The sequence below is a fragment of the Lissotriton vulgaris genome, chromosome 7, assembly GCF_964263255.1.
Source record: "Lissotriton vulgaris chromosome 7, aLisVul1.2, whole genome shotgun sequence".
Lineage (NCBI taxonomy): Eukaryota > Metazoa > Chordata > Amphibia > Caudata > Salamandridae > Lissotriton > Lissotriton vulgaris.
The window spans coordinates 1743541474-1743565651 of NC_141695.1; the positions used below are offsets into that span (position 1 = coordinate 1743541474).

The window sequence follows — 24178 nt, forward strand, 5'->3', positions numbered from 1 at the left end:
CCCACCCTCTTTTCTCCCAGAGTCCCACAGCTCCTTGAAATCCAGGTATTATCCGCTTCCCCGGGAAATTCCGCTGCCATTTCCTTGAATGTCATTTTGTCAGAGTTTTAAGAGAGCGTGAGAATTCCTACTTTCTCCATACTGCAAACAAGCTCCATATTTTGCGAATATTTCGTTTCCACTTCCCAGCCTTCCCTCTGACCCTGGGAATTCCACCTCAGGCGGCTGAGGTCCCCAGAGACTGTCACAGCACGGAGAACCACGTCAGCCCAGTTTACGTTTATTGCACAAGTATATCATCAGCATTCAAAATAACAGTCATTTTACATTTTAAGGAAAATAATTTCCAGCACATTAAAGACTCACAAAGCTACACTAGGCGCTAGTTTTTAAGCAAGGAGGAAACAAGAGGTTACATTCCTAGCGCATTAATCTCATTTGCAGTATGTCAGATATTGAAATTATTTACTCAATATTTCAATGAAGCGCCACTTTAACATATTAACAATATAAACAAAGAAAAGATATGGAATACGGGCTTCACACTGAAAAAACAAATTAATTTTTAAACAAGCTCCGAATGAAAACAAGAGACCCCGAGTTTGCTTTGCTGAGGTTAAATGCGCCTCCGTCCCCTGCTCTTGTTGGTAAAGGCTGCATTTTAAGGCGGAGAAGGCCGCTATACTGCTACATAACACGAAATCAATACATAATAACAAAGAGGGTCAGTGGGTCACCTCATCCGCCATTGCTTGCTAGCAGTGTCTGTCACATTTTGATCTGCCCACATTACAGCCATTCAATACCGTAACTGCCCCTCACCACGTATGCGTTTTTTCCTCTTTATTCTGCAGGTCAGCAGGTCAGAGTAGCCTAAAGCCAAGATCCGTCCTGCCAAGTCCCACGCATCAGGCGTTAGACTAACGCATTTTAGTGAGGTGGCTCGCATCACGTCACTGAAATGCAATGTCACGCATTATAATAGCGCCTCTTCAGCTGTCCCATGGAGCGCTGCTATAGTAATGCACTTTACACGCTGCAGTAACACAATGCACTGGATGCTGACGTGGCATTAGCAATCTTGTCAGGACGGTCGGATTCAGTGCCCAATGGCAATCTGAGTTGTTTTTGAGACACACTAATGGGCGGGTGCCTGCAGAGACCAGGGCCAGATGTGCCAGGTGTTTCCGTCACCGCCCTGCCATTGTGCTTCTCCTCCCTATAACCCCCTGTTGCCAGGGTCACTTTACTGATCTGTTGAGTGATCCATGTCGCGTCGGGGGCTTTATTGAAATCAAAGACTGAAGCGCCCTGGTCCTGAGCGCCAAGGCCTGGTGAGCTCTGGCCTCGACTCAGCTCTGGTCTCCCCGCAGCGCGGTCCCAAGCCAAGGGATTCAGGGGAAGACACTGCAGGTGTGTACGAGAAACACCGCTGCACGAGGACACAGGTGAGGAGGTGAGGGAGGGACTGAGGGTGGGAGAAATTCAAAAAGGAGACACTTATATTTGGTATGTGAGTAGTCAGAGAAATGGAGAGAAAGTTGGAAAGAAAGAGAAAAGGTGTCTTCAGTGGCAGGCCTGTTTGAAAAGTCAAGTTTTTAATTGATTCCTAAACTGTATGAAATTATTTTCAAAACTGCAGCTGCCCGGCAGAGATTTCCATAGCATGGGAGCCTGAACAGAGACGAGCCCTCCCAGGCATCTCTTCCTGTATGTTGGAATCATTAGATTCTTTGAGTCGGGGCTAGGGCGCGGTAGTCAGGATGCTGCCTTGCGCAAATGCTATAAGAAAGCATCGTTTTCAATGTGCGTACTCCTGGAAATTCTGGTCTACTGTAGAGCAGTCAGGAGTAAGCCAGGAGTAATGTATGTATGTATGTATGTATGTATACTTGTTAAGCGCAACTGCCACCCAAAGGGTATCCTGGCGCTGTGACCATAACAATCCATCAGATGTGATAAACCACATTGCTCTTGGAAAGAGGTGGCTTTTAAGATCCTTCTTGAAGGAAGTCAGATCTTGCCTACTCCTCAGCGACAGAGGTAAGGTGTTCCACAATTTGGCGGCCGCAAAGCTGAAGGCACGGCCGCCCATTCTTACTCTGTTAATCTTGGGGACCATCACCAGAAACGCCGAAGAAGACCTCAGGGGTCTAGCAGCTTGGTACCAGGAGAAAAGATTTTGAAGCAGCGTTGGTCCCAGTCCATGCAAAGCCCTGAAAAGAAGGCATGAGGCCTTAAAAAGAATCCGCTGCTGGACAGGTAGCCAGTGGAGATCAGAGAGTGCTGCCGATGACCATGCAGAACGTGGGCGAGATAAAGCCAATTTGGCTGCCATATTTTGAATCCTCTGTAACTTTGATACCAGGATATTGGGAGCCCCCAGAAGCAGTGCGTTGCAGTAATCTAACCTACTGAGGATGGTACTACGCACCACTTCTGCCCTGGCTCCTAGAGGAAGTAACGGCAAGATTTTTCGTAAGGCTCGAAGCAAGCCCATACAAGTCGCCGTGGTCCTGTTGACCATGGCGACTTGTATGGGCTGAGTAAGTCAAAAATAAGTTATAGTGACAGCTACCCACAGACCAATCTTTAGGAATGGGCTCAGTGAATGGCCACCTGCCCCTCTACCACCCGGCCGTGCTGCCCATGTCTGAAGACGTAAACTATTGACTCCCAGCTTCCTGGGCTTCTTGGCGCTGCGTGGAATGTGGAGGAGAGGGCACATATCTCTGGCCACTATCTCTGGACCATTGGTCTCGACAGGAGTATACAGTAGTTACTCCTGAACTCAGGGTGCTGATCCCTGAGTAAGTCTCTTGTGGTCGCAGCAAAATCTTTATGAACCCTGGCCCAGGGTTTGTTCAAAGGCAGCAATAGGACAGAGAGAAGGAGAGAGAGAGCCAGCCCTGTCCCTGGAGACAAAGGGTCCAAGAGGGGCCTATGCCCTGCCCTGCCCCGCACGGGGAGAGCAGCGAAGAGAGAGAGAGAGAGAGAGAGAGAGAGAGGTGCCCAGAGGGAGACAGGCAGCCCTGTCCCTGAAGACAAAGGAGCCTCCAGGGAGCTACCTTCTGTCCCACAGAGGCAGAGCGGCATAGAGTGCGCTATGCCCTGTTCTGCAGAGAGAAGGGGGGGCACAAAAGGATCCAGGCCCAGCCAGTGCTTAATTTGTAAAAGATGAGTGCCGGGGCTCTCGTCAGGTGGCCACTGCAGCTTGCACCACATATTGCCCCTGCCAGAGGAGCCAATGATAGAAACAACACAACTTCTAACCATCACACTCCTACAAGTGTGACAATTAAGACTATTTAAGGCATCAAAATCTATAAGAATAGCTTAGGAGGAAGGTAAAAGTAATGTTATATGTAAATTGAATTAATAATTAACTATTGTAGTGGGCTTCTCTAAATTAGCCAGACAGCGCCACCTTGTGGCAGAATGTTACAAGGGCCAGCGTTGACAATTAAGTACTGGTGCCAAGCACCAGACACCACCCGCTCAAATTAAGCACTGGGCCCAGCCATTTTGACAGTAGAGGAGAACAGAAGAAACCAGGCCCAGCCAATCTATAGGTAGAGAAGCACAGAGGCAGCCATACCCCTCACTTCTGTAAGTGGGGTAAAGTAGATAGAGTACCAGGCCTGCCTCCTGGAGGAAGAGGAGCTCAAAGGGAGTCAGGCCTGCGTTCCTGAAGGTAAGGGAGCACAGAGAAAGTCAAGCTCTAGCCTCCTGAAGGTAGAGGGGCACAGAGGGATCCCTTCCACCCCCCCCTGATGGAGAACACTAAAGAGGGCGCAGGTCTGTGAAGGGACACAGATACAGATAGAGTCGGATCCTATACCCCGAAAATAAGAGCAGCTCAGGGGGGTTAATGCCTTGCCCAATGAATGAAGAGGATCATAGATGGAGCCAAGCCCCGCCCCTGAAGGGAAGTGTCATAGATGGAGCCAAGCCCCGCCCCTGAAGGGAGGTGACATAGATGGAGCCAAGCCCCGCCCCCTGAAGGGAGGTGACATCGATGGAGCCAAGCCCCACCCCCTGAAGGGAGGTGACATCGATGGAGCAAAGCCCCGCCCCTGAAGGGAGGCCAAGCCTCCTTCTAAAGAGCCAGGCCCTGTACCCCTAAAGTTAGAGGACCTGCCCTGTAAAGTGAGAGGCCCTGCACCCCTAAAGTGAGAGGCCCTGCACCCCTAAAGTGAGAGGCCCTGTAACCCCTAAAGTGAGAGGACCTGCCCTGTAAAGTGAGAGGCCCTGCGCTGTAAAGTGAGAGGCCCTGCCCTGTAAAGTGAGAGGCCCTGCACGCCTAAAGTGAGAGGCCCTGCGCTGTAAAGTGAGAGGCCCTGCGCCCCTAAAGTGAGAGGCCCTGCACCCCTAAAGTGAGAGGCCCTGCGCTGTAAAGTGTGAGAGAGGCACAGAGGGAGCCTTCCTGTCCCATTAGGGCTTCTCCAGCTGGATGTCAGGCAGCCGGACGCTGGCCACGTCCTGGTACGTGGACTGGAGGCCTCTGGAGATGTCTTCATACATGGAGCACTCGCCCAGGTTCAATCCCTGACAAGAAAACAAAGGCAAACGTCAGGAATGGTGGTCCACCAGGTGAGGTGGGGGATACAGGGGTGAAAGGAAATAAAGCTAAATAACTAGACCTGGCTCCCTGGGTCAGGGTGAGGAAAGACAGCGGTCAGCCCAGAATCACAGGGAGCGTTAACGCTGGTAGTATCTGATGCTACTAAAGATTTCTGATTGTAAAGCTTGTCTCCTGGTGACTCTATTAGGTGCTAGCTCCTGAGTGCTGACCCCTGAATCTGGTTGGAAATGACCCCTGACTCTGGTGAGTGCTGACCCCTGACTCTGGTTGGAAATGACCCCTGACTCTGGTGAGTGCTGACCCCTGACTCTGATGGGTGCTGACCCCTGACACTTGTGGGTGCTGACCCCTGACTCTGGTGGGTGCTGACCCTGACCCTGGTGGGCTCTGACCCCTGTCTCTGGTGGGCTCTGACCCCTGTCTCTGGTGGGTGCTGACCCCTGACTCTGGTGGGTGCTGAATCCTTACTCTGGTGGGTGCTGACCCCTGACTATGGTGGGTGCTGACCCATGACTCTGGTGGGTGCTGACCCCTGACTATGGTGGGTGCTGACCCCTGACTCTGGTGGGTGCTGACCCATGACTCTGGTGGGTGCTGACCCTTGGAGAGTGCTGACCCTGACCCTGGTGGGCTCTGACCCATGACTCTGGTGTGTGCTGACTCCTGACTCTGGTGGGTGCTGACCCATGACCCTGGTGGGTGCTGACCCTTGACTCTGGTGGGTGCTGACCCTTGACTCTGGTGGGTGCTGACCTCTGACTCTGGTGGGTGCTGACCCTGACTCTGGTGGGTGCTGAACCTGACTCTGGTGAGTGCTGACCCTTGACTCTGGTGGGTGTTGACCCTGACTCTGGTGAGTGCTGACCCCTGACTCTGGTGGGTGCTGATCCCTGACTCTGGTGAGTGCTAACCCTGACCCTGGTGGCCTCTGACCCCTGACTCTGGTGGGTGCTGACCCTGACCCTGGTGGCCTCCGACCCCTGACTCTGGTGGGTGCTGACCCTGACCCTGGTGGACTCTGACCTTGACTCTAGTAGGTGCTGACACTGACTCCGGTGAGTGCGGTTCTCTGATTCTGCTGGTGGCTGAGCCCTGACTCTAGTAGTTGCTGACCCTTGACTCTGCTGAGTGCTAAACTCTGAATCTGGTGGTTGCTAACATTTGCCTCTGATGGGTGCTGACCCCTGACTCTGGTGAGTGCTGATCCCTCACTCTAGTGATCGCTGACCCCTCGCTCTGTTGAGTGCTAACCTCGTGCTCTGGTGGGTGCTAACACTAACTCTGATGTGCTGACACTGAGTCTGGTGGGTATGGATCCCTGCCTCTGATGGGTGCTGACACTGACTCTGGTGAGTGCTGATCCCTCACTCTGTTGAGTGCTAACCTCGTGCTCTGGTGGATGCTGACACTGACTCTGGTGGGTATGGATCCCTGCCTCTGGTGGGTGCTGACACTGACTCTGGTGGGTATGGATCCCTGCCTCTGGTGGGTGCTGACACTGACTCTGGTGGGTATGGATCCCTGCCTCTGGTGGGTGCTGACACTGACTCTGGTGGGTATAGATCCCTGCCTCTGGTGGGTGCTGACTCCTGACTTTGGTGGTTGCAGGTGCTGGCTCCTGACTCTAGTGAGACTGACCCCTGACTCTGAATGACTCCTGTTTCTAGTGAGTGCTAACTCCTGACTCTGGTGGATGCTGACACCTAGCGCCGGTGGGTGTAGCTGTGTGTCTTCGTTTTGTGTGTCTGTCTGCCAGAGTTTGCGTGACTTATTGTATTTTGTGTGCCTGCATCAGAGTGTGCCTGTGTCTACGTAGCTCTATGTATGTCCCTTTCTAAGAGTGTTTATTTGTGTCTGTGTGTGCATGTGTCAGTCTGTAACAATGGTGTCTAAGTGAGTACCTATGTGTTTGTGTGCCTGGGCATGTCTGTTGTGTGCTGGGTTTTTAAGTGTGTGTTTATTTGTGTGTATTAATGTGCATGTTTGCACATGTATCTGTATGTCTTTGCTTGTGCCTTAGACTTTGTGTATCTGTGTGTAGGTTTATGTTTGTGTGGTGACAGTGTCTCTCTTTGCCTGTGTGGATGTATGTAAAAGTTGTGCTTGTGTACGTTTGTTCCTGTGTGATTTTGTGTGTGTGTGGGTGTATATGGGTACATTTTTGTGACTGCATGTTTGAATGTCTTCATGTGATTGTGTTAGCCTCGTTCTCTCGCTTTATATGTTTTTGTATGCATGGTTTGTGTGTATGCGTGCGTGAATGTATCTGCGCACCTGCAAGTGTGTGACAGTGTATGTGCCTGTTTCACATAGTGCATTTTGTTTTCTCTTTCTGTATGCGCGTGTGCCCATGATTGTGTGTCTTTGTGTCCCTGTTTCTGTGTGTGTCTTTGTGTATGTGCCAGTATAGATGTCTATCGGTATGCTTGCGTGTGTGCCCATTAGTCCTTGTGTTTGTTTGTATGTTTCTACGTGTGTGTACACGTTTGTATGTGCTTATGTGTGCCTGTCTGTGTGTATGTGTTTGTATGTGCAAGTGGCTGGCCCTCGAAGCCCACCTTCCTAATACACATTGCGCCTGGGTGTGAGTGCATGTGCGTGTATGTATGTGTGTTTGCGTGCATGCCCACACTCATCTCAAGAGGTTGAGCCTCTGTGTGTGTGTATGTGCCTGATCTTCAAAGCTCACTCTCACCTCATAAAGGTTGTGCCAGTCTGGGAGTGTGAATGTGTACCTGCCTCTCGAAGACAATCCTCGCCTCTTGTAGGTTGTGCCTGTGTTTCAGTGAGCCTATCTGTGTGCCTATGTGTGTGTGTGTGTGTATTTGTGTGCAAGTATGTGCCTGGCCCTTGAAGTCCACCATCACCTCATACAGGTTGTGCATGTGCAATGTTTGTGTTAGTATGTGTGCCTATCTGTGTGTGTGTGTTTATGTGTGTGTCTGACCCTTGAAGCCCACACTCACCTCATACAGGTTCTCGCCCTCTTCCAGGTGCTTTTTAATCTGAAACTGCCGCTCATTCTCCCATCGTTTCTGCAGTAGAAGAGGAGAGGGGTGAGTTCATGAGAGTCATTCACTCCAAAGCCTGTGCTGGGAGAAGTACTCTCACACTTCACACAGCGGGGGGTGGCAGGGTGGGAGCGCCATACAACAAGATGTGTGCTGATATATGAGAGCCGTACAACAAGATATGTGCTGATATATGAGCGCCGTACAACAAGATGTGTGCTGATGTTTGAGCGTGGTACAAGAAGGTGTGTGCTGATATATGAGCACCGTACACAGGTGTGTGCTGATATATGAGCGTCGTACAACAAGATGTGTGCTGATTTATGAGCGTAGTACTACAAGATGCGTGCTGATATATGAGCGCCGTACAACAGGATGTGTGCTGATATTTGAGCGTCGTACAACAAGGTGTGTGCTGATATATGAGCACCGTACAACAAGATGTGTGCTGATATATGAGCGCCGTACAACAACATGTGTGCTGATTTATGAGCACCGTAAAACAAGATGTGTACTGATATCTGAGCGCCGTACAACAAGATGTGTGCTGATATATGAGCGTCGTACAACAAGATGTGTGCTGATATATGAGCATCGTACAACAAGGTGTGTGCTGATATATGAGCGTCGTACAACAAGATGTGTGCTGATATATGAGCGCCGTACAACAACATGTGTGCTGATTTATGAGCACTGTACAACAAGATGTGTGCTGATATATGAGCGTCGTACAACAAGGTGTGTGCTCATATATGAGCGTCGTACAACATGATGTGTGCTGATATATGAGCGCCGTACTACAAGATGTGTGCTGATATATGAGCGCCGTACAACAAGATGTGTACTGATATTTGAGCATCGTACAACAAGGTGTGTGCTGATATATGAGCACCGTACACAAGGTGTGTGCTGATATATGAGCGTCGTACAACAAGATGTGTGCTGATTTATGAGGGTCGTACTACAAGATGGGTGCTGATATATTAGCGCCGTACAACCGGATGTGTGCTGATATTTGAGCGTCGTACAACAAGGTGTGTGCTGATATATGAGCGCCTTACAACAAGATGTGTGCTGATATATGAGCGCCGTACAACAACATGTGTGCTGATTTATGAGCACCGTACAACAAGATGTGTACTGATATCTGAGCGCCGTACAACAAGATGTGTGCTGATATATGAGCGTCGTACAACAAGATGTGTGCTGATATATGAGCGTCGTACAACAAGGTGTGTCTGATATATGAGTGTCGTACAACAAGATGTGTGCTGATATATGAGCGCCGTACAACAACATGTGTGCTGATTTATAAGCACTGTACAACAAGATGTGTGCTGATATATGAGCGTCGTACAACAAGGTGTGTGCTCATATATGAGCGTCGTACAACATGATGTGTGCTGATATATGAGCGCCGTACTACAAGATGTGTGCTGATATATGAGCGCCGTACAACAAGATGTGTGCTGATATATGAGCACCGCACACAAGGTGTGTGCTCATATATGAGCGCCGTACAACAAGATGTGTGCTGATATATGAGCGCCGTACAACAAGATGTGTGCTGATGTTTGAGCGCCGTACAACAAGATGTGTGCTGATATATGAGCGTCGTACAACAAGGTGTGTGCTCATATATGAGCGTCGTACAACAAGATGTGTGCTGATATATGAGCGCCGTACAACAAGATGTGTGCTGATATATGAGCGTCATACAACAAGGTGTGTGCTCATATATGAGCGTCGTACAACAAGATGTGTGCTGATATATGAGCGCCGTACAACAAGATGTTTGCTGATATATGAGCGTCGTACAACAAGATGTGTGCTGATATATGAGCACCGTACAACAAGATGTGTGCTGATATATGAGCGCCGTACAACAAGATGTGTGCTGCTATATGAGCGCCGTACAACAAGATGTGTGCTGATTTATGAGTGTCGTACAACAAGATGTGTGCTGATATATCAGCGCTGTACAACAAGATGTGTGCTGATATATGAGCGCCGTACAACAAGATGTGTGCTGATATATGAGCGCCGTACAACAAGATGTGTGCTGATATATGAGCGCCGTACAACAACATGTGTGCTGATATATGAGCGTCGTACAACTAGATGTGTGCTGATATATGAGCGCCGTACAACAAGATGTGTGCTGATATATGAGCGCCATTCAACAAGATGTGTGCTGATATATGAGCGCCGTACAACAACATGTGTGCTGATTTATGAGCACCGTACAACAAGATGTGTACTGATATCTGAGCGCCGTACAACAAGATGTGTGCTGATTTATGAGCGTTGTACTACAAGATGTGTGCTGATATATGAGCGCCGTACAACATGTGTGCTGATTTATGAGCACCGTACAACAAAATGTGTGCTGATATTTGTGCATCGTACAACAAGGTGTGTGCTGATATATGAGCGCCGTACAACAACATGTGTGCTGATATATGAGCGTCGTACAACAACATGTGTGCTGATATATGAGCGCCGTACAACAAGATGCATGCTGATATATGAGCGCCGTACAACAACATGTGTGCTGATTTATGAGCACCGTACAACAAGATGTGTACTGATATCTGAGCGCCATACAACAAGATGTGTGCTGATTTATGAGCGTTGTACTACAAGATGTGTGCTGATATATGAGCGCCGTACAACAAGATATGTGATGATATATGAGCGCCGTACGGCAACATGTGTGCTGATTTATGAGCACTGTACAACAAGATGTGTACTGATATCTGAGCGCCGTATAACAAGATGTGTGCTGATTTATGAGCGTTGTAATACAAGATGTGTGCTGATATATGAGCGCCGTACAACAACATGTGTGCTGATTTATGAGCACATACACAAAGATGTGTGCTGATATTTGAGCGTCGTACAACAAGGTGTGTGCTGATATATGAGCGCCGTACAACAACATGTGTGCTGATTTATGAGCGCCGTACTACAACATGTGTGCTGATTTATGAGCACCCTACACTAGGTGTGTGCTCATATATGAGCGCCGTACAACAACATGTGTGCTGATGTATGAGCGCCGTACAACAAGATGCATGCTGATATATCAGTGCCGTACAACAACATGTGTGCTGATTTATGAGCGCCGTACAAAAACATGTGTGCTGATTTATGAGCACCGTACACAAGGTGTGTGATCATATATGAGCGCCGTACAACAACATGTGTGCTGATATATGAGCGTCGTACAACTAGATGTGTGCTGATATATGAGCGCCGTACAACAAGATGTGTGCTGATATATGAGCGCCATTCAACAAGATGTGTGCTGATATATGAGCGCCGTACAACAACATGTGTGCTGATTTATGAGCACCGTACAACAAGATGTGTACTGATATCTGAGCGCTGTACAACAAGATGTGTGCTGATTTATGAGCGTTGTACTACAAGATGTGTGCTGATATATGAGCGCCGTACAACATGTGTGCTGATTTATGAGCACCGTACAACAAAATGTGTGCTGATATTTGTGCATCGTACAACAAGGTGTGTGCTGATATATGAGCGCCGTACAACAACATGTGTGCTGATATATGAGCGTCATACAACAACATGTGTGCTGCTATATGAGCGCCGTACAACAAGATGCATGCTGATATATGAGCGCCGTACAACAACATGTGTGCTGATTTATGAGCACCGTACAACAAGATGTGTACTGATATCTGAGCGCCATACAACAAAATGTGTGCTGATTTATGAGCGTTGTACTACAAGATGTGTGCTGATATATGAGCGCCGTACAACAAGATATGTGATGATATATGAGCACCGTACGGCAACATGTGTGCTGATTTATGAGCACTGTACAACAAGATGTGTACTGATAACTGAGCGCCGTACAACAAGATGTGTGCTGATTTATGAGCGTTGTAATACAAGATGTGTGCTGATATATGAGCGCCGTACAACAACATGTGTGCTGATTTATGAGCACATACAAAAAGATGTGTGCTGATATTTGAGCGTCGTACAACAAGGTGTGTGCTGATATATGAGCGCCGTACAACAACATGTGTGCTGATTTATGAGCGCCGTACTACAACATGTGTGCTGATTTATGAGCACCCTACACTAGGTGTGTGCTCATATATGAGCGCCGTACAACAACATGTGTGCTCATGTATGAGCGCCGTACAACAAGATGCATGCTGATATATCAGCGCCGTACAACAACATGTGTGCTGATTTATGAGCGCCGTACAAAAACATGTGTGCTGATTTATGAGCACCGTACACAAGGTGTGTGATCATATATGAGCGCCGTACAACAAGATATGTGCTGATATATGAGCGTTGTACAACAAAATGTGTGCTGATATATGAGCATCGTACAACAAGATGTGTGCTGCTATATGAGCGCCGTACAACAAGATGTGTGCTGCTATATGAGCGCCGTACAACAAGATGTGTGCTGATATATGAGCGCCGTACAACAACATGTGTGCTGATTTATGAGCACCGTACAACAAGATGTGTACTGATATCTGAGCGCCGTACAACAAGATGTGTGCTGATTTATGAGCGTTGTACTACAAGATGTGTGCTGATATATGAGCGCCGTACAACAACATGTGTGCTGATTTATGAGCACCGTACAACAAAGTGTGTGCTGATATTTGAGCGTCGTACAACAAGGTGTGTGCTAATATATGAGCGCCTTACAACAAGATGTGTGCTGATATATGAGCGCCGTACAACAAGATGTGTGCTGATTTATGAGCGTCGTACTACAAGATGTGTGCTGATATATGAGTGCCGTACAACAACATGAGTGCTGATTTATGAGCACCGTACAACAAGATGTGTGCTGATATTTGAGCTTCAGACGACAAGGTGTGTGCTGATATATGAGCGTCATACAACAAGATGTGTGCTGATATATGAGCATCGTACAACAAGATGTGTACTGATATCTGAGCGCCATACAACAAGATGTGTGCTGATATATGAGCGCCGAACAACAAGATGTGTGCTGATATATGAGCGCCGTACAACAAGATGTGTGCTGATTTATGAGCACCGTACAACAAGATGTGTGCTGATATCTGAGCGCCATACAACAAGATGTGTGCTGATATATGAGCATCGTACAACAAGATGTGTACTGATATCTGAGCGCCATACAACAAGATGTGTGCTGATATATGAGCGCTGTACAACAAGATGTGTGCTGATATATGAGCGCCGTACAACAAGATGTGTGCTGATTTATGAGCACCGTACAACAAGATGTGTGCTGATATCTGAGCGCCGTACAACAAGGTGTGTGCTGATATATGAGCGCCGCACAACAAGTTGTGTGCTGATATATGAGCGCCGTACAATAAGATGTGTGCTGATATATGAGCGCCATACAACAAGGTGTGTGCTGATATATGAACGCCGTACAACAAGATGTGTGCTGATATATGAGCACCGTACAAAAACATCTGTTGTGCTACATGAGCGCTGTACAACAAGGTGAGTGCTGATATATGAGCGCCGCACAACAAGGTGAGTGCTGATATATGAGCGCCGTACAACAAGATGTGTGCTGATATATGAGCGTCGTACAACAAGATGTGTGCTGATTTATGAGGGTCGTACTACAAGATGGGTGCTGATATATTAGCGCCGTACAACAGGATATGTGCTGATATTTGAGCGTCGTACAACAAGGTGTGTGCTGATATATGAGCGCCGTACCACAAGATGTGTGCTGATATATGAGCGCCGTACAACAACATGTGTGCTGATTTATGAGCACCGTACAACAAGATGTGTACTGATATCTGAGCGTCGTACAACAAGATGTGTGCTGATATATGAGCGTCGTACAACAAGATGTGTGCTGATATATGAGCGTCGTACAACAAGGTGTGTCTGATATATGAGCGTCGTACAACAAGATGTGTGCTGATATATGAGAGCCGTACAACAACATGTGTGCTGATTTATGAGCACTGTACAACAAGATGTGTGCTGATATATGAGCGTCGTACAACAAGGTGTGTGCTCATATATGAGCGTCGTACAACATGATGTGTGCTGATATATGAGCGCCGTACTACAAGATGTGTGCTGATATATGAGCGCCGTACAACAACATGTGTGCTGATATATGAGCACCGCACACAAGGTGTGTGCTCATATATGAGCGCCGTACAACAAGATGTGTGCTGATATATGAGCGCCGTACAACAAGATGTGTGCTGATATATGAGCGTCGTACAACAAGGTGTGTGCTCATATATGAGCATCGTACAACAAGATGTGTGCTGATATATGAGCGCCGTACAACAAGATGTGTGCTGATATATGAGCGTCATACAACAAGGTGTGTGCTCATATATGAGCGTCGTACAACAAGATGTGTGCTGATATATGAGCGCCGTACAACAAGATGTTTGCTGATATATGAGCGTCGTACAACAAGATGTGTGCTGATATATGAGCGCCGTACAACAAGATGTGTGCTGATATATGAGCGCCGTACAACAAGATGTGTGCTGCTATATGAGCGCCGTACAACAAGATGTGTGCTGATATATGAGTGTCGTACAACAAGATGTGTGCTGATATATCAGCGCTGTACAACAAGATGTGTGCTGATATATGAGCGCCGTACAACAAGATGTGTGCTGATATATGAGCGCCGTACAACAAGTTGTGTGCTGATATATGAGCGCCGTACAACAACATGTGTGCTGATATATGAGCGCCGTACAACAAGATGTGTGCTGATATATGAGCGTCATACAACAAGGTGTGTGCTCATATATGAGCGTCGTACAACAAGATGTGTGCTGATATATGAGCGTCGTACAACAAGATGTGTGCTGATTTATGAGGGTCGTACTACAAGATGGGTGCTGATATATTAGCGCCGTACAACAGGATATGTGCTGATATTTGAGCGTCGTACAACAAGGTGTGTGCTTATATATGAGCGCCGTACAACAAGATGTGTGCTGATATATGAGCGCCGTACTACAACATGTGTGCTGATTTATGAGCACCGTACAACAAGATGTGTACTGATATCTGAGCGTCGTACAACAAGATGTGTGCTGATATATGAGCGTCGTACAACAAGATGTGTGCTGATATATGAGCGTCCTACAACAAGGTGTGTCTGATATATGAGCGTCGTACAACAAGATGTGTGCTGATATATGAGCGCCGTACAACAACATGTGTGCTGATTTATGAGCACTGTACAACAAGATGTGTGCTGATATATGAGCGTCGTACAACAAGGTGTGTGCTCATATATGAGCGTCGTACAACATGATGTGTGCTGATATATGAGCGCCGTACTACAAGATGTGTGCTGATATATGAGCGTTGTACAAAAACATGTGTGCTGATATATGAGCACCGCACACAAGGTGTGTGCTCATATATGAGCGCCGTACAACAAGATGTGTGCTGATATATGAGCGCCGTACAACAAGATGTGTGCTGATATATGAGCGCCGTACACCAAGATGTGTGCTGATATATGAGCGTCGTACAACAAGGTGTGTGCTCATATATGAGCGTCGTACAACAAGATGTGTGCTGATATATGAGCGCCGTACAACAAGATGTGTGCTGATATATGAGCGTCATACAACAAGGTGTGTGCTCATATATGAGCGTCGTACAACAAGATGTGTGCTGATATATGAGCGCCGTACAACAAGATGTTTGCTGATATATGAGCATCGTACAACACGTTGTGTGCTGATATATGAGCGCCGTACAGCAAGATGTGTGCTGATATATGAGCGCCGTACAACAAGATGTGTGCTGCTATATGAGCGCCGTACAACAAGATGTGTGCTGATATATGAGTGTCGTACAACAAGATGTGTGCTGATATATCAGCGCTGTACAACAAGATGTGTGCTGATATATGAGCGACGTACAACAAGATGTGTGCTGATATATGAACGCCGTACAACAAGATGTGTGCTGATATATGAGCGCCGTACAACAACATGTGTGCTGATATATGAGCGCCGTACAACAAGATGTGTGCTGATATATGAGCGTCATACAACAAGGTGTGTGTTCATATATGAGCGTCATACAACAAGATGTGTGCTGATATATGAGCGCCGTACAACAAGATGTTTGCTGATATATGAGCGTCGTACAACAAGATGTGTGCTGATATATGAGTGCCGTACAACAAGATGTGGGCTGATATATGAGCGCCGTACAACAAGATGTGTGCTGCTATATGAGCGCCGTACAACAAGATGTGTGCTGATATATGAGTGTCGTACAACAAGATGTGTGCTGATATATCAGCGCTGTACAACAAGATGTGTGCTGATATATGAGCGCCGTTCAACAAGATGCGTGCTGATATATGAGCGCCGTACAACAACATGTGTGCTGATTTATGAGCACTGTACAACAAGATGTGTACTGATATCTGAGCGCCGTACAACAAGATGTGTGCTGATTTATGAGCGTTGTACTACAAGATGTGTGCTGATATATGAGCGCCGTACTACAAGATGTGTGCTGATATATGAGCGCCGTACAACAACATGTGTGCTGATATATGAGCACCGCACACAAGGTGTGTGCTCATATATGAGCGCCGTACAACAAGATGTGTGCTGATATATGAGCGCCGTACAACAAGATGTGTGCTGATATATGAGCGCCGTACACCAAGATGTGTGCTGATATATGAGCGTCGTACAACAAGGTGTGTGCTCATATATGAGCGTCGTACAACAAGATGTGTGCTGATATATGAGCGCCGTACAACAAGATGTTTGCTGATATATGAGCGTCATACAACAAGGTGTGTGCTGATATATGAGCGCCGTACAACAAGATGTGTGCTGATATATGAGCGCCGTACAACAAGATGTGTGCTGCTATATGAGCGCCGTACAACAAGATGTTTGCTGATATATGAGCGTCGTACAACAAGATGTGTGCTGATATATGAGCGCCGTACAACAAGATGTGTGCTGATATATGAGCGCCGTACAACAAGATGTGTGCTGCTATATGAGCGCCGTACAACAAGATGTGTGCTGATATATGAGTGTCGTACAACAAGATGTGTGCTGATATATCAGCGCTGTACAACAAGATGTGTGCTGATATATGAGCGCCGTACAACAAGATGTGTGCTGATATATGAGCGCCGTACAACAAGTTGTGTGCTGATATATGAGCGCCGTACAACAACATGTGTGCTGATATATCAGCGCCGTACAACAAGATGTGTGCTGATAGATGAGCGTCATACAACAAGGTGTGTGCTCATATATGAGCGTCGTACAACAAGATGTGTGCTGATATATGAGCGTCGTACAACAAGATGTGTGCTGATTTATGAGGGTCGTACTACAAGATGGGTGCTGATATATTAGCGCCGTACAACAGGATATGTGCTGATATTTGAGCGTCGTACAACAAGGTGTGTGCTGATATATGAGCGCCGTACAACAAGATGTGTGCTGATATATGAGCGCCGTACAACAACATGTGTGCTGATTTATGAGCACCGTACAACAAGATGTGTACTGATATCTGAGCGTCGTACAACAAGATGTGTGCTGATATATGAGCGTCGTACAACAAGATGTGTGCTGATATATGAGCGTCGTACAACAAGGTGTGTGCTCATATATGAGCGTCGCACAACATGATGTGTGCTGATATATGAGCGCCGTACTACAAGATGTGTGCTGATATATGAGCGCTGTACAAAAACATGTGTGCTGATATATGAGCACCGCACACAAGGTGTGTGCTCATATATGAGCGCCGTACAACAAGATGTGTGCTGATATATGAGCGCCGTACAACAAGATGCATGCTGATATATGAGCGCCGTACAACAACATGTGTGCTGATTTATGAGCACCGTACAACAAGATGTGTACTGATATCTGAGCGCCGTACAACAAGATGTGTGCTGATTTATGAGCGTTGTACTACAAGATGTGTGCTGATATATGAGCGCCGTACAACAAGGTGTGTGCTCATATATGAGCGTCGTACAACATGATGTGTGCTGATATATGAGCGCCGTACTACAAGATGTGTGCTGATATATGAGCGCTGTACAAAAACATGTGTGCTGATATATGAGCACCGCACACAAGGTGTGTGCTCATATATGAGCGCCGTACAACAAGATGTGTGCTGATATATGAGCGCCGTACAACAAGATGCATGCTGATATATGAGCGCCGTACAACAACATGTGTGCTGATTTATGAGCACCGTACGGCAACATGTGTGCTGATTTATGAGCACTGTACAACAAGATGTGTACTGATATCTGAGCGCCGTACAACAAGATGTGTGCTGATTTATGAGCGTTGTAATACAAGATGTGTGCTGATATATGAGCGCCGTACAACAACATGTGTGCTGATTTATGAGCACGTACAAAAAGATGTGTGCTGATATTTGAGCGTCGTACAACAAGGTGTGTGCTGATATATGAGCGCCGTACAACAACATGTGTGCTGATTTATGAGCGCCGTACTACAACATGTGTGCTGATTTATGAGCACCCTACACTAGGTGTGTGCTCATATATGAGCGCCGTACAACAACATGTGTGCTGATTTATGAGCGTTGTACTACAAGATGTGTGCTGATATATGAGCGCCGTACAACAAGATGTGTGATGATATATGAGCGCCGTACGGCAACATGTGTGCTGATTTATGAGCACTGTACAACAAGATGTGTACTGATATCTGAGCGCCGTACAACAAGATGTGTGCTGATTTATGAGCGTTGTAATACAAGATGTGTGCTGATATATGAGCGCCGTACAACAACATGTGTGCTGATTTATGAGCATGTACAAAAAGATGTGTGCTGATATTTGAGCGTCGTACAACAAGGTGTGTGCTGATATATGAGCGCCGTACAACAACATGTGTGCTGATTTATGAGCGCCGTACTACAACATGTGTGCTGATTTATGAGCACCCTACACTAGGTGTGTGCTCATATATGAGCGCCGTACAACAACATGTGTGCTGATATATGAGCGCCGTACAACAAGATGCATGCTGATATATCAGCGTCGTACAACAACATGTGTGCTGATTTATGAGCGCCGTACAAAAACATGTGTGCTGATTTATGAGCACCGTACACAAGGTGTGTGATCATATATGAGCGCCGTACAACAAGATATGTGCTGATATATGAGCGTCGTACAACAAGATGTGTGCTGATATATGAGCATCGTACAACAAGATGTGTGCTGCTATATGAGCGCCGTACAACAAGATGTGTGCTGCTATATGAGCGCCGTACAACAAGATGTGTGCTGATTTATGAGCGTTGTACTACAAGATGTGTGCTGATATATGAGCGCCGTACAACAACATGTGTGCTGATTTATGAGCACCGTACAACAAAGTGTGTGCTGATATTTGAGCGTCGTACAACAAGGTGTGTGCTGATATATGAGCGCCTTACAACAAGATGTGTGCTGATATATGAGCACTGTACAACAAGATGTGTACTGATATCTGAGCGCCGTACAACAAGATGTGTGCTGATTTATGAGCGTTGTAATACAAGATGTGTGCTGATATATGAGCGCCGTACAACAACATGTGTGCTGATTTATGAGCACGTACAAAAAGATGTGTGCTGATATTTGAGCGTCGTACAACAAGGTGTGTGCTGATATATGAGCGCCGTACAACAACATGTGTGCTGATTTATGAGCGCCGTACTACAACATGTGTGCTGATTTATGAGCACCCTACACTAGGTGTGTGCTCATATATGAGCGCCGTACAACAACATGTGTGCTGATATATGAGCGCCGTACAACAAGATGCATGCTGATATATCAGCGTCATACAACAACATGTGTGCTGATTTATGAGCGCCGTACAAAAACATGTGTGCTGATTTATGAGCACCGTACACAAGGTGTGTGATCATATATGAGCGCCGTACAACAAGATATGTGCTGATCTATGAGCGTCGTACAACAAGATGTGTGCTGATTTATGAGCACCGTACAACAAGATGTGTACTGATATCTGAGCGCCGTACAACAAGATGTGTGCTGATTTATGAGCACCGTACAACAAAGTGTGTGCTGATATTTGAGCGTCGTACAACAAGGTGTGTGCTGATATATGAGCGCCTTACAACAAGATGTGTGCTGATATATGAGCACTGTACAACAAGATGTGTACTGATATATGAGCGCCTTACAACAAGATGTGTGCTGATATATGAGCACTGTACAACAAGATGTGTACTGATATCTGAGCGCCGTACAACAAGATGTGTGCTGATTTATGAGCGTTGTAATACAAGATGTGTGCTGATATATGAGCGCCGTACAACAACATGTGTGCTGATTTATGAGCACGTACAAAAAGATGTGTGCTGATATTTGAGCGTCGTACAACAAGGTGTGTGCTGATATATGAGCGCCGTACAACAACATGTGTGCTGATTTATGAGCGCCGTACTACAACATGTGTGCTGATTTATGAGCACCCTACACTAGGTGTGTGCTCATATATGAGCGCCGTACAACAACATGTGTGCTGATATATGAGCGCCGTACAACAAGATGCATGCTGATATATCAGCGTCGTACAACAACATGTGTGCTGATTTATGAGCGCCGTACAACAAGATGTGTGCTGATATATGAGCATCGTACAACAAGGTGTGTGCTGATATATGAGCGCCTTACAACAAGATGTGTGCTGATATATGAGCGCCGTACAACAACATGTGTGCTGATTTATGAGCACCGTACAACAAGATGTGTACTGATATCTGAGCGCCGTACAACAAGATGTGTGCTGATATATGAGCGTCGTACAACAAGATGTGTGCTGATATATGAGCGTCGTACAACAAGGTGTGTCTGATATATGAGCGTCGTACAACAAGATGTGTGCTGATATATGAGCGCCGTACAACAACATGTGTGCTGATTTATAAGCACTGTACAACAAGATGTGTGCTGATATATGAGCGTCGTACAACAAGGTGTGTGCTCATATATGAGCGTCGTACAACATGATGTGTGCTGATATATGAGCGCCGTACTACAAGATGTGTGCTGATATATGAGCGCCGTACAACAAGATGTGTGCTGATATATGAGCACCGCACACAAGGTGTGTGCTCATATATGAGCACCGTACAACAAGATGTGTGCTGATATATGAGCGCCGTACAACAAGATGTGTGCTGATGTTTGAGCGCTGTACAACAAGATGTGTGCTGATATATGAGCGTCGTACAACAAGGTGTGTGCTCATGTATGAGCGTCGTACAACAAGATGTGTGCTGATATATGAGCGCCGTACAACAACATGTGTGCTGATATATGAGCACCGCACACAAGGTGTGTGCTCATATATGAGCGCCGTACAACAAGATGTGTGCTGATATATGAGCGCCGTACAACAAGATGTGTGCTGATATATGAGCGCCGTACACCAAGATGTGTGCTGATATATGAGTGTCGTACAACAAGGTGTGTGCTCATATATGAGCATCGTACAACAAGATGTGTGCTGATATATGAGCGCCGTACAACAAGATGTGTGCTGATATATGAGCGTCATACAACAAGGTGTGTGCTCATATATGAGCGTCGTACAACAAGATGTGTGCTGATATATGAGCATCGTACAACAAGGTGTGTCTGATATATGAGCGTCGTACAACAAGATGTGTGCTGATATATGAGCGCCGTACAATAACATGTGTGCTGATTTATAAGCACTGTACAACAAGATGTGTGCTGATATATGAGCGTCGTACAACAAGGTGTGTGCTGATATATGAGCGCCTTACAACAAGATGTGTGCTGATATATGAGCGCCGTACAACAACATGTGTGCTGATTTATGAGCACCGTACAACAAGATGTGTACTGATATCTGAGCGCCGTACAACAAGATGTGTGCTGATATATGAGCGTCGTACAACAAGATGTGTGCTGATATATGAGCGTCGTACAACAAGGTGTGTCTGATATATGAGCGTCGTACAACAAGATGTGTGCTGATATGTGAGCGCCGTACAACAACATGTGTGCTGATTTATAAGCACTGTACAACAAGATGTGTGCTGATATATGAGCGTCGTACAACAAGGTGTGTGCTCATATATGAGCGTCGTACAACATGATGTGTGCTGATATATGAGCGCCGTACTACAAGATGTGTGCTGATATATGAGCGCCGTACAACAAGATGTGTGCTGATATATGAGCACCGCACACAAGGTGTGTGCTCATATATGAGCGCCGTACAACAAGATGTGTGCTGATATATGAGCGCCGTACAACAAGATGTGTGCTGATGTTTGAGCGCCATACAACAAGATGTGTGCTGATATATGAGCGTCGTACAACAAGGTGTGTGCTCATGTATGAGCGTCGTACAACAAGATGTGTGCTGATATATGAGCGCCGTACAACAAGATGTGTGCTGATATATGAGCGTCATACAACAAGGTGTGTGCTCATATATGAGCATCGTACAACAAGATGTGTGCTGATATATGAGCGCCGTACAACAAGATGTTTGCTGATATATGAGCGTCGTACAACAAGATGTGTGCTGATATATGAGCGCCGTACAACAAGATGTGTGCTGATATATGAGCGCCGTACAACAAGATGTGTGCTGCTATATGAGCGCCGTACAACAAGATGTGTGCTGATATATGAGTGTCGTACAACAAGATGTGTGCTGATATATCAGCGCTGTACAACAAGATGTGTGCTGATATATGAGCGCCGTACAACAAGATGTGTGCTGATATATGAGCGCCGTACAACAAGATGTGTGCTGATATATGAGCACCGTACAACAACATGTGTGCTGATATATGAGCGTCGTACAACTAGATGTGTGCTGATATATGAGCGCCGTACAACAAGATGTGTGCTGATATATGAGCGCCATTCAACAAGATGTGTGCTGATATATGAGCGCCGTACAACAACATGTGTGCTGATTTATGAGCACCGTACAACAAGATGTGTACTGATATCTGAGCGCCGTACAACAAGATGTGTGCTGATTTATGAGCGTTGTACTACAAGATGTGTGCTGATATATGAGCGCCGTACAACATGTGTGCTGATTTATGAGCACCGTACAACAAAATGTGTGCTGATATTTGTGCATCGTACAACAAGGTGTGTGCTGATATATGAGCGCCGTACAACAACATGTGTGCTGATATATGAGCGTCGTACAACAACATGTGTGCTGATATATGAGCATCGTACAACAAGATGTGTGCTGCTATATGAGCGCCGTACAACAAGATGTGTGCTGCTATATGAGCGCCGTACAACAAGATGTGTGCTGATTTATGAGCGTTGTACTACAAGATGTGTGCTGATATGTGAGCGCCGTACAACAACATGTGTGCTGATTTATGAGCACCGTACAACAAAGTGTGTGCTGATATTTGAGCGTCGTACAACAAGGTGTGTGCTGATATATGAGCGCCTTACAACAAGATGTGTGCTGATATATGAGCGCCGTACAACAAGATGTGTGCTGATTTATGAGCGTCGTACTACAAGATGTGTGCTGATATATGAGTGCCGTACAACAACATGAGTGCTGATTTATGAGCACCGTACAACAAGATGTGTGCTGATATTTGAGCTTCAGACGACAAGGTGTGTGCTGATATATGAGCGTCATACAACAAGATGTGTGCTGATATATGAGCATCGTACAACAAGATGTGTACTGATATCTGAGTGCCATACAACAAGATGTGTGCTGATATATGAGCGCCGAACAACAAGATGTGTGCTGATTTATGAGCACCGTACAACAAGATGTGTGCTGATATCTGAGCGCCATACAACAAGATGTGTGCTGATATATGAGCATCGTACAACAAGATGTGTACTGATATCTGAGCGCCATACAACAAGATGTGTGCTGATATATGAGCGCCGTACAACAAGATGTGTGCTGATATATGAGCGCCGTACAACAAGATGTGTGCTGATTTATGAGCACCGTACAACAAGATGTGTGCTGATATCTGAGCGCCGTACAACAAGGTGTGTGCTGATATATGAGCGCCGCACAACAAGATGTGTGCTGATATATGAGCGCCGTACAACAAGATGTGTGCTGATATATGAGCGCCATACAACAAGGTGTGTGCTGATATATGAACGCCGTACAACAAGATGTGTGCTGATATATGAGCACCGTACAAAAACATCTGTGCTGCTATATGAGCGCTGTACAACAAGGTGAGTGCTGATATATGAGCGCCGCACAACAAGGTGAGTGCTGATATATGAGCGCCGTACAACAAGATGTGTGCTGATATATGAGCGTCGTACAACAAGATGTGTGCTGATTTATGAGGGTCGTACTACAAGATGGGTGCTGATATATTAGCGCCGTACAACAGGATATGTGCTGATATTTGAGCGTCGTACAACAAGGTGTGTGCTGATATATGAGCGCCGTACCACAAGATGTGTGCTGATATATGAGCGCCGTACAACAACATGTGTGCTGAT

At 46.2% G+C, this 24178-nt stretch overlaps 1 protein-coding gene across 2 annotated transcripts in view; it reads right to left on the reverse strand.

The window, feature by feature from the left end:
• Positions 1-264: 264 nt before the first annotated feature.
• Positions 265-24178, reverse strand: part of CD79A (CD79a molecule) — a 180338-nt gene continuing 156424 nt past the window's right edge. Inside the window, exons 4-6 of one of the 2 annotated variants that reach the window (XR_015297664.1) lie at positions 7552-7620; positions 4230-4548; positions 265-4159 (exon numbers count right to left, since the gene is read on the reverse strand). Coding sequence is in view for 1 of the 2 variants with exons in the window: in XM_086933025.1 (XP_086789151.1) it covers positions 4435-4548; positions 7552-7620 (183 nt within the window). In the remaining variant the exon portion in view is untranslated. Of the gene's footprint in view, positions 4549-7551; positions 7621-24178 lie in introns of both variants that reach the window. The other variant, XM_086933025.1, reaches the window with a different exon arrangement.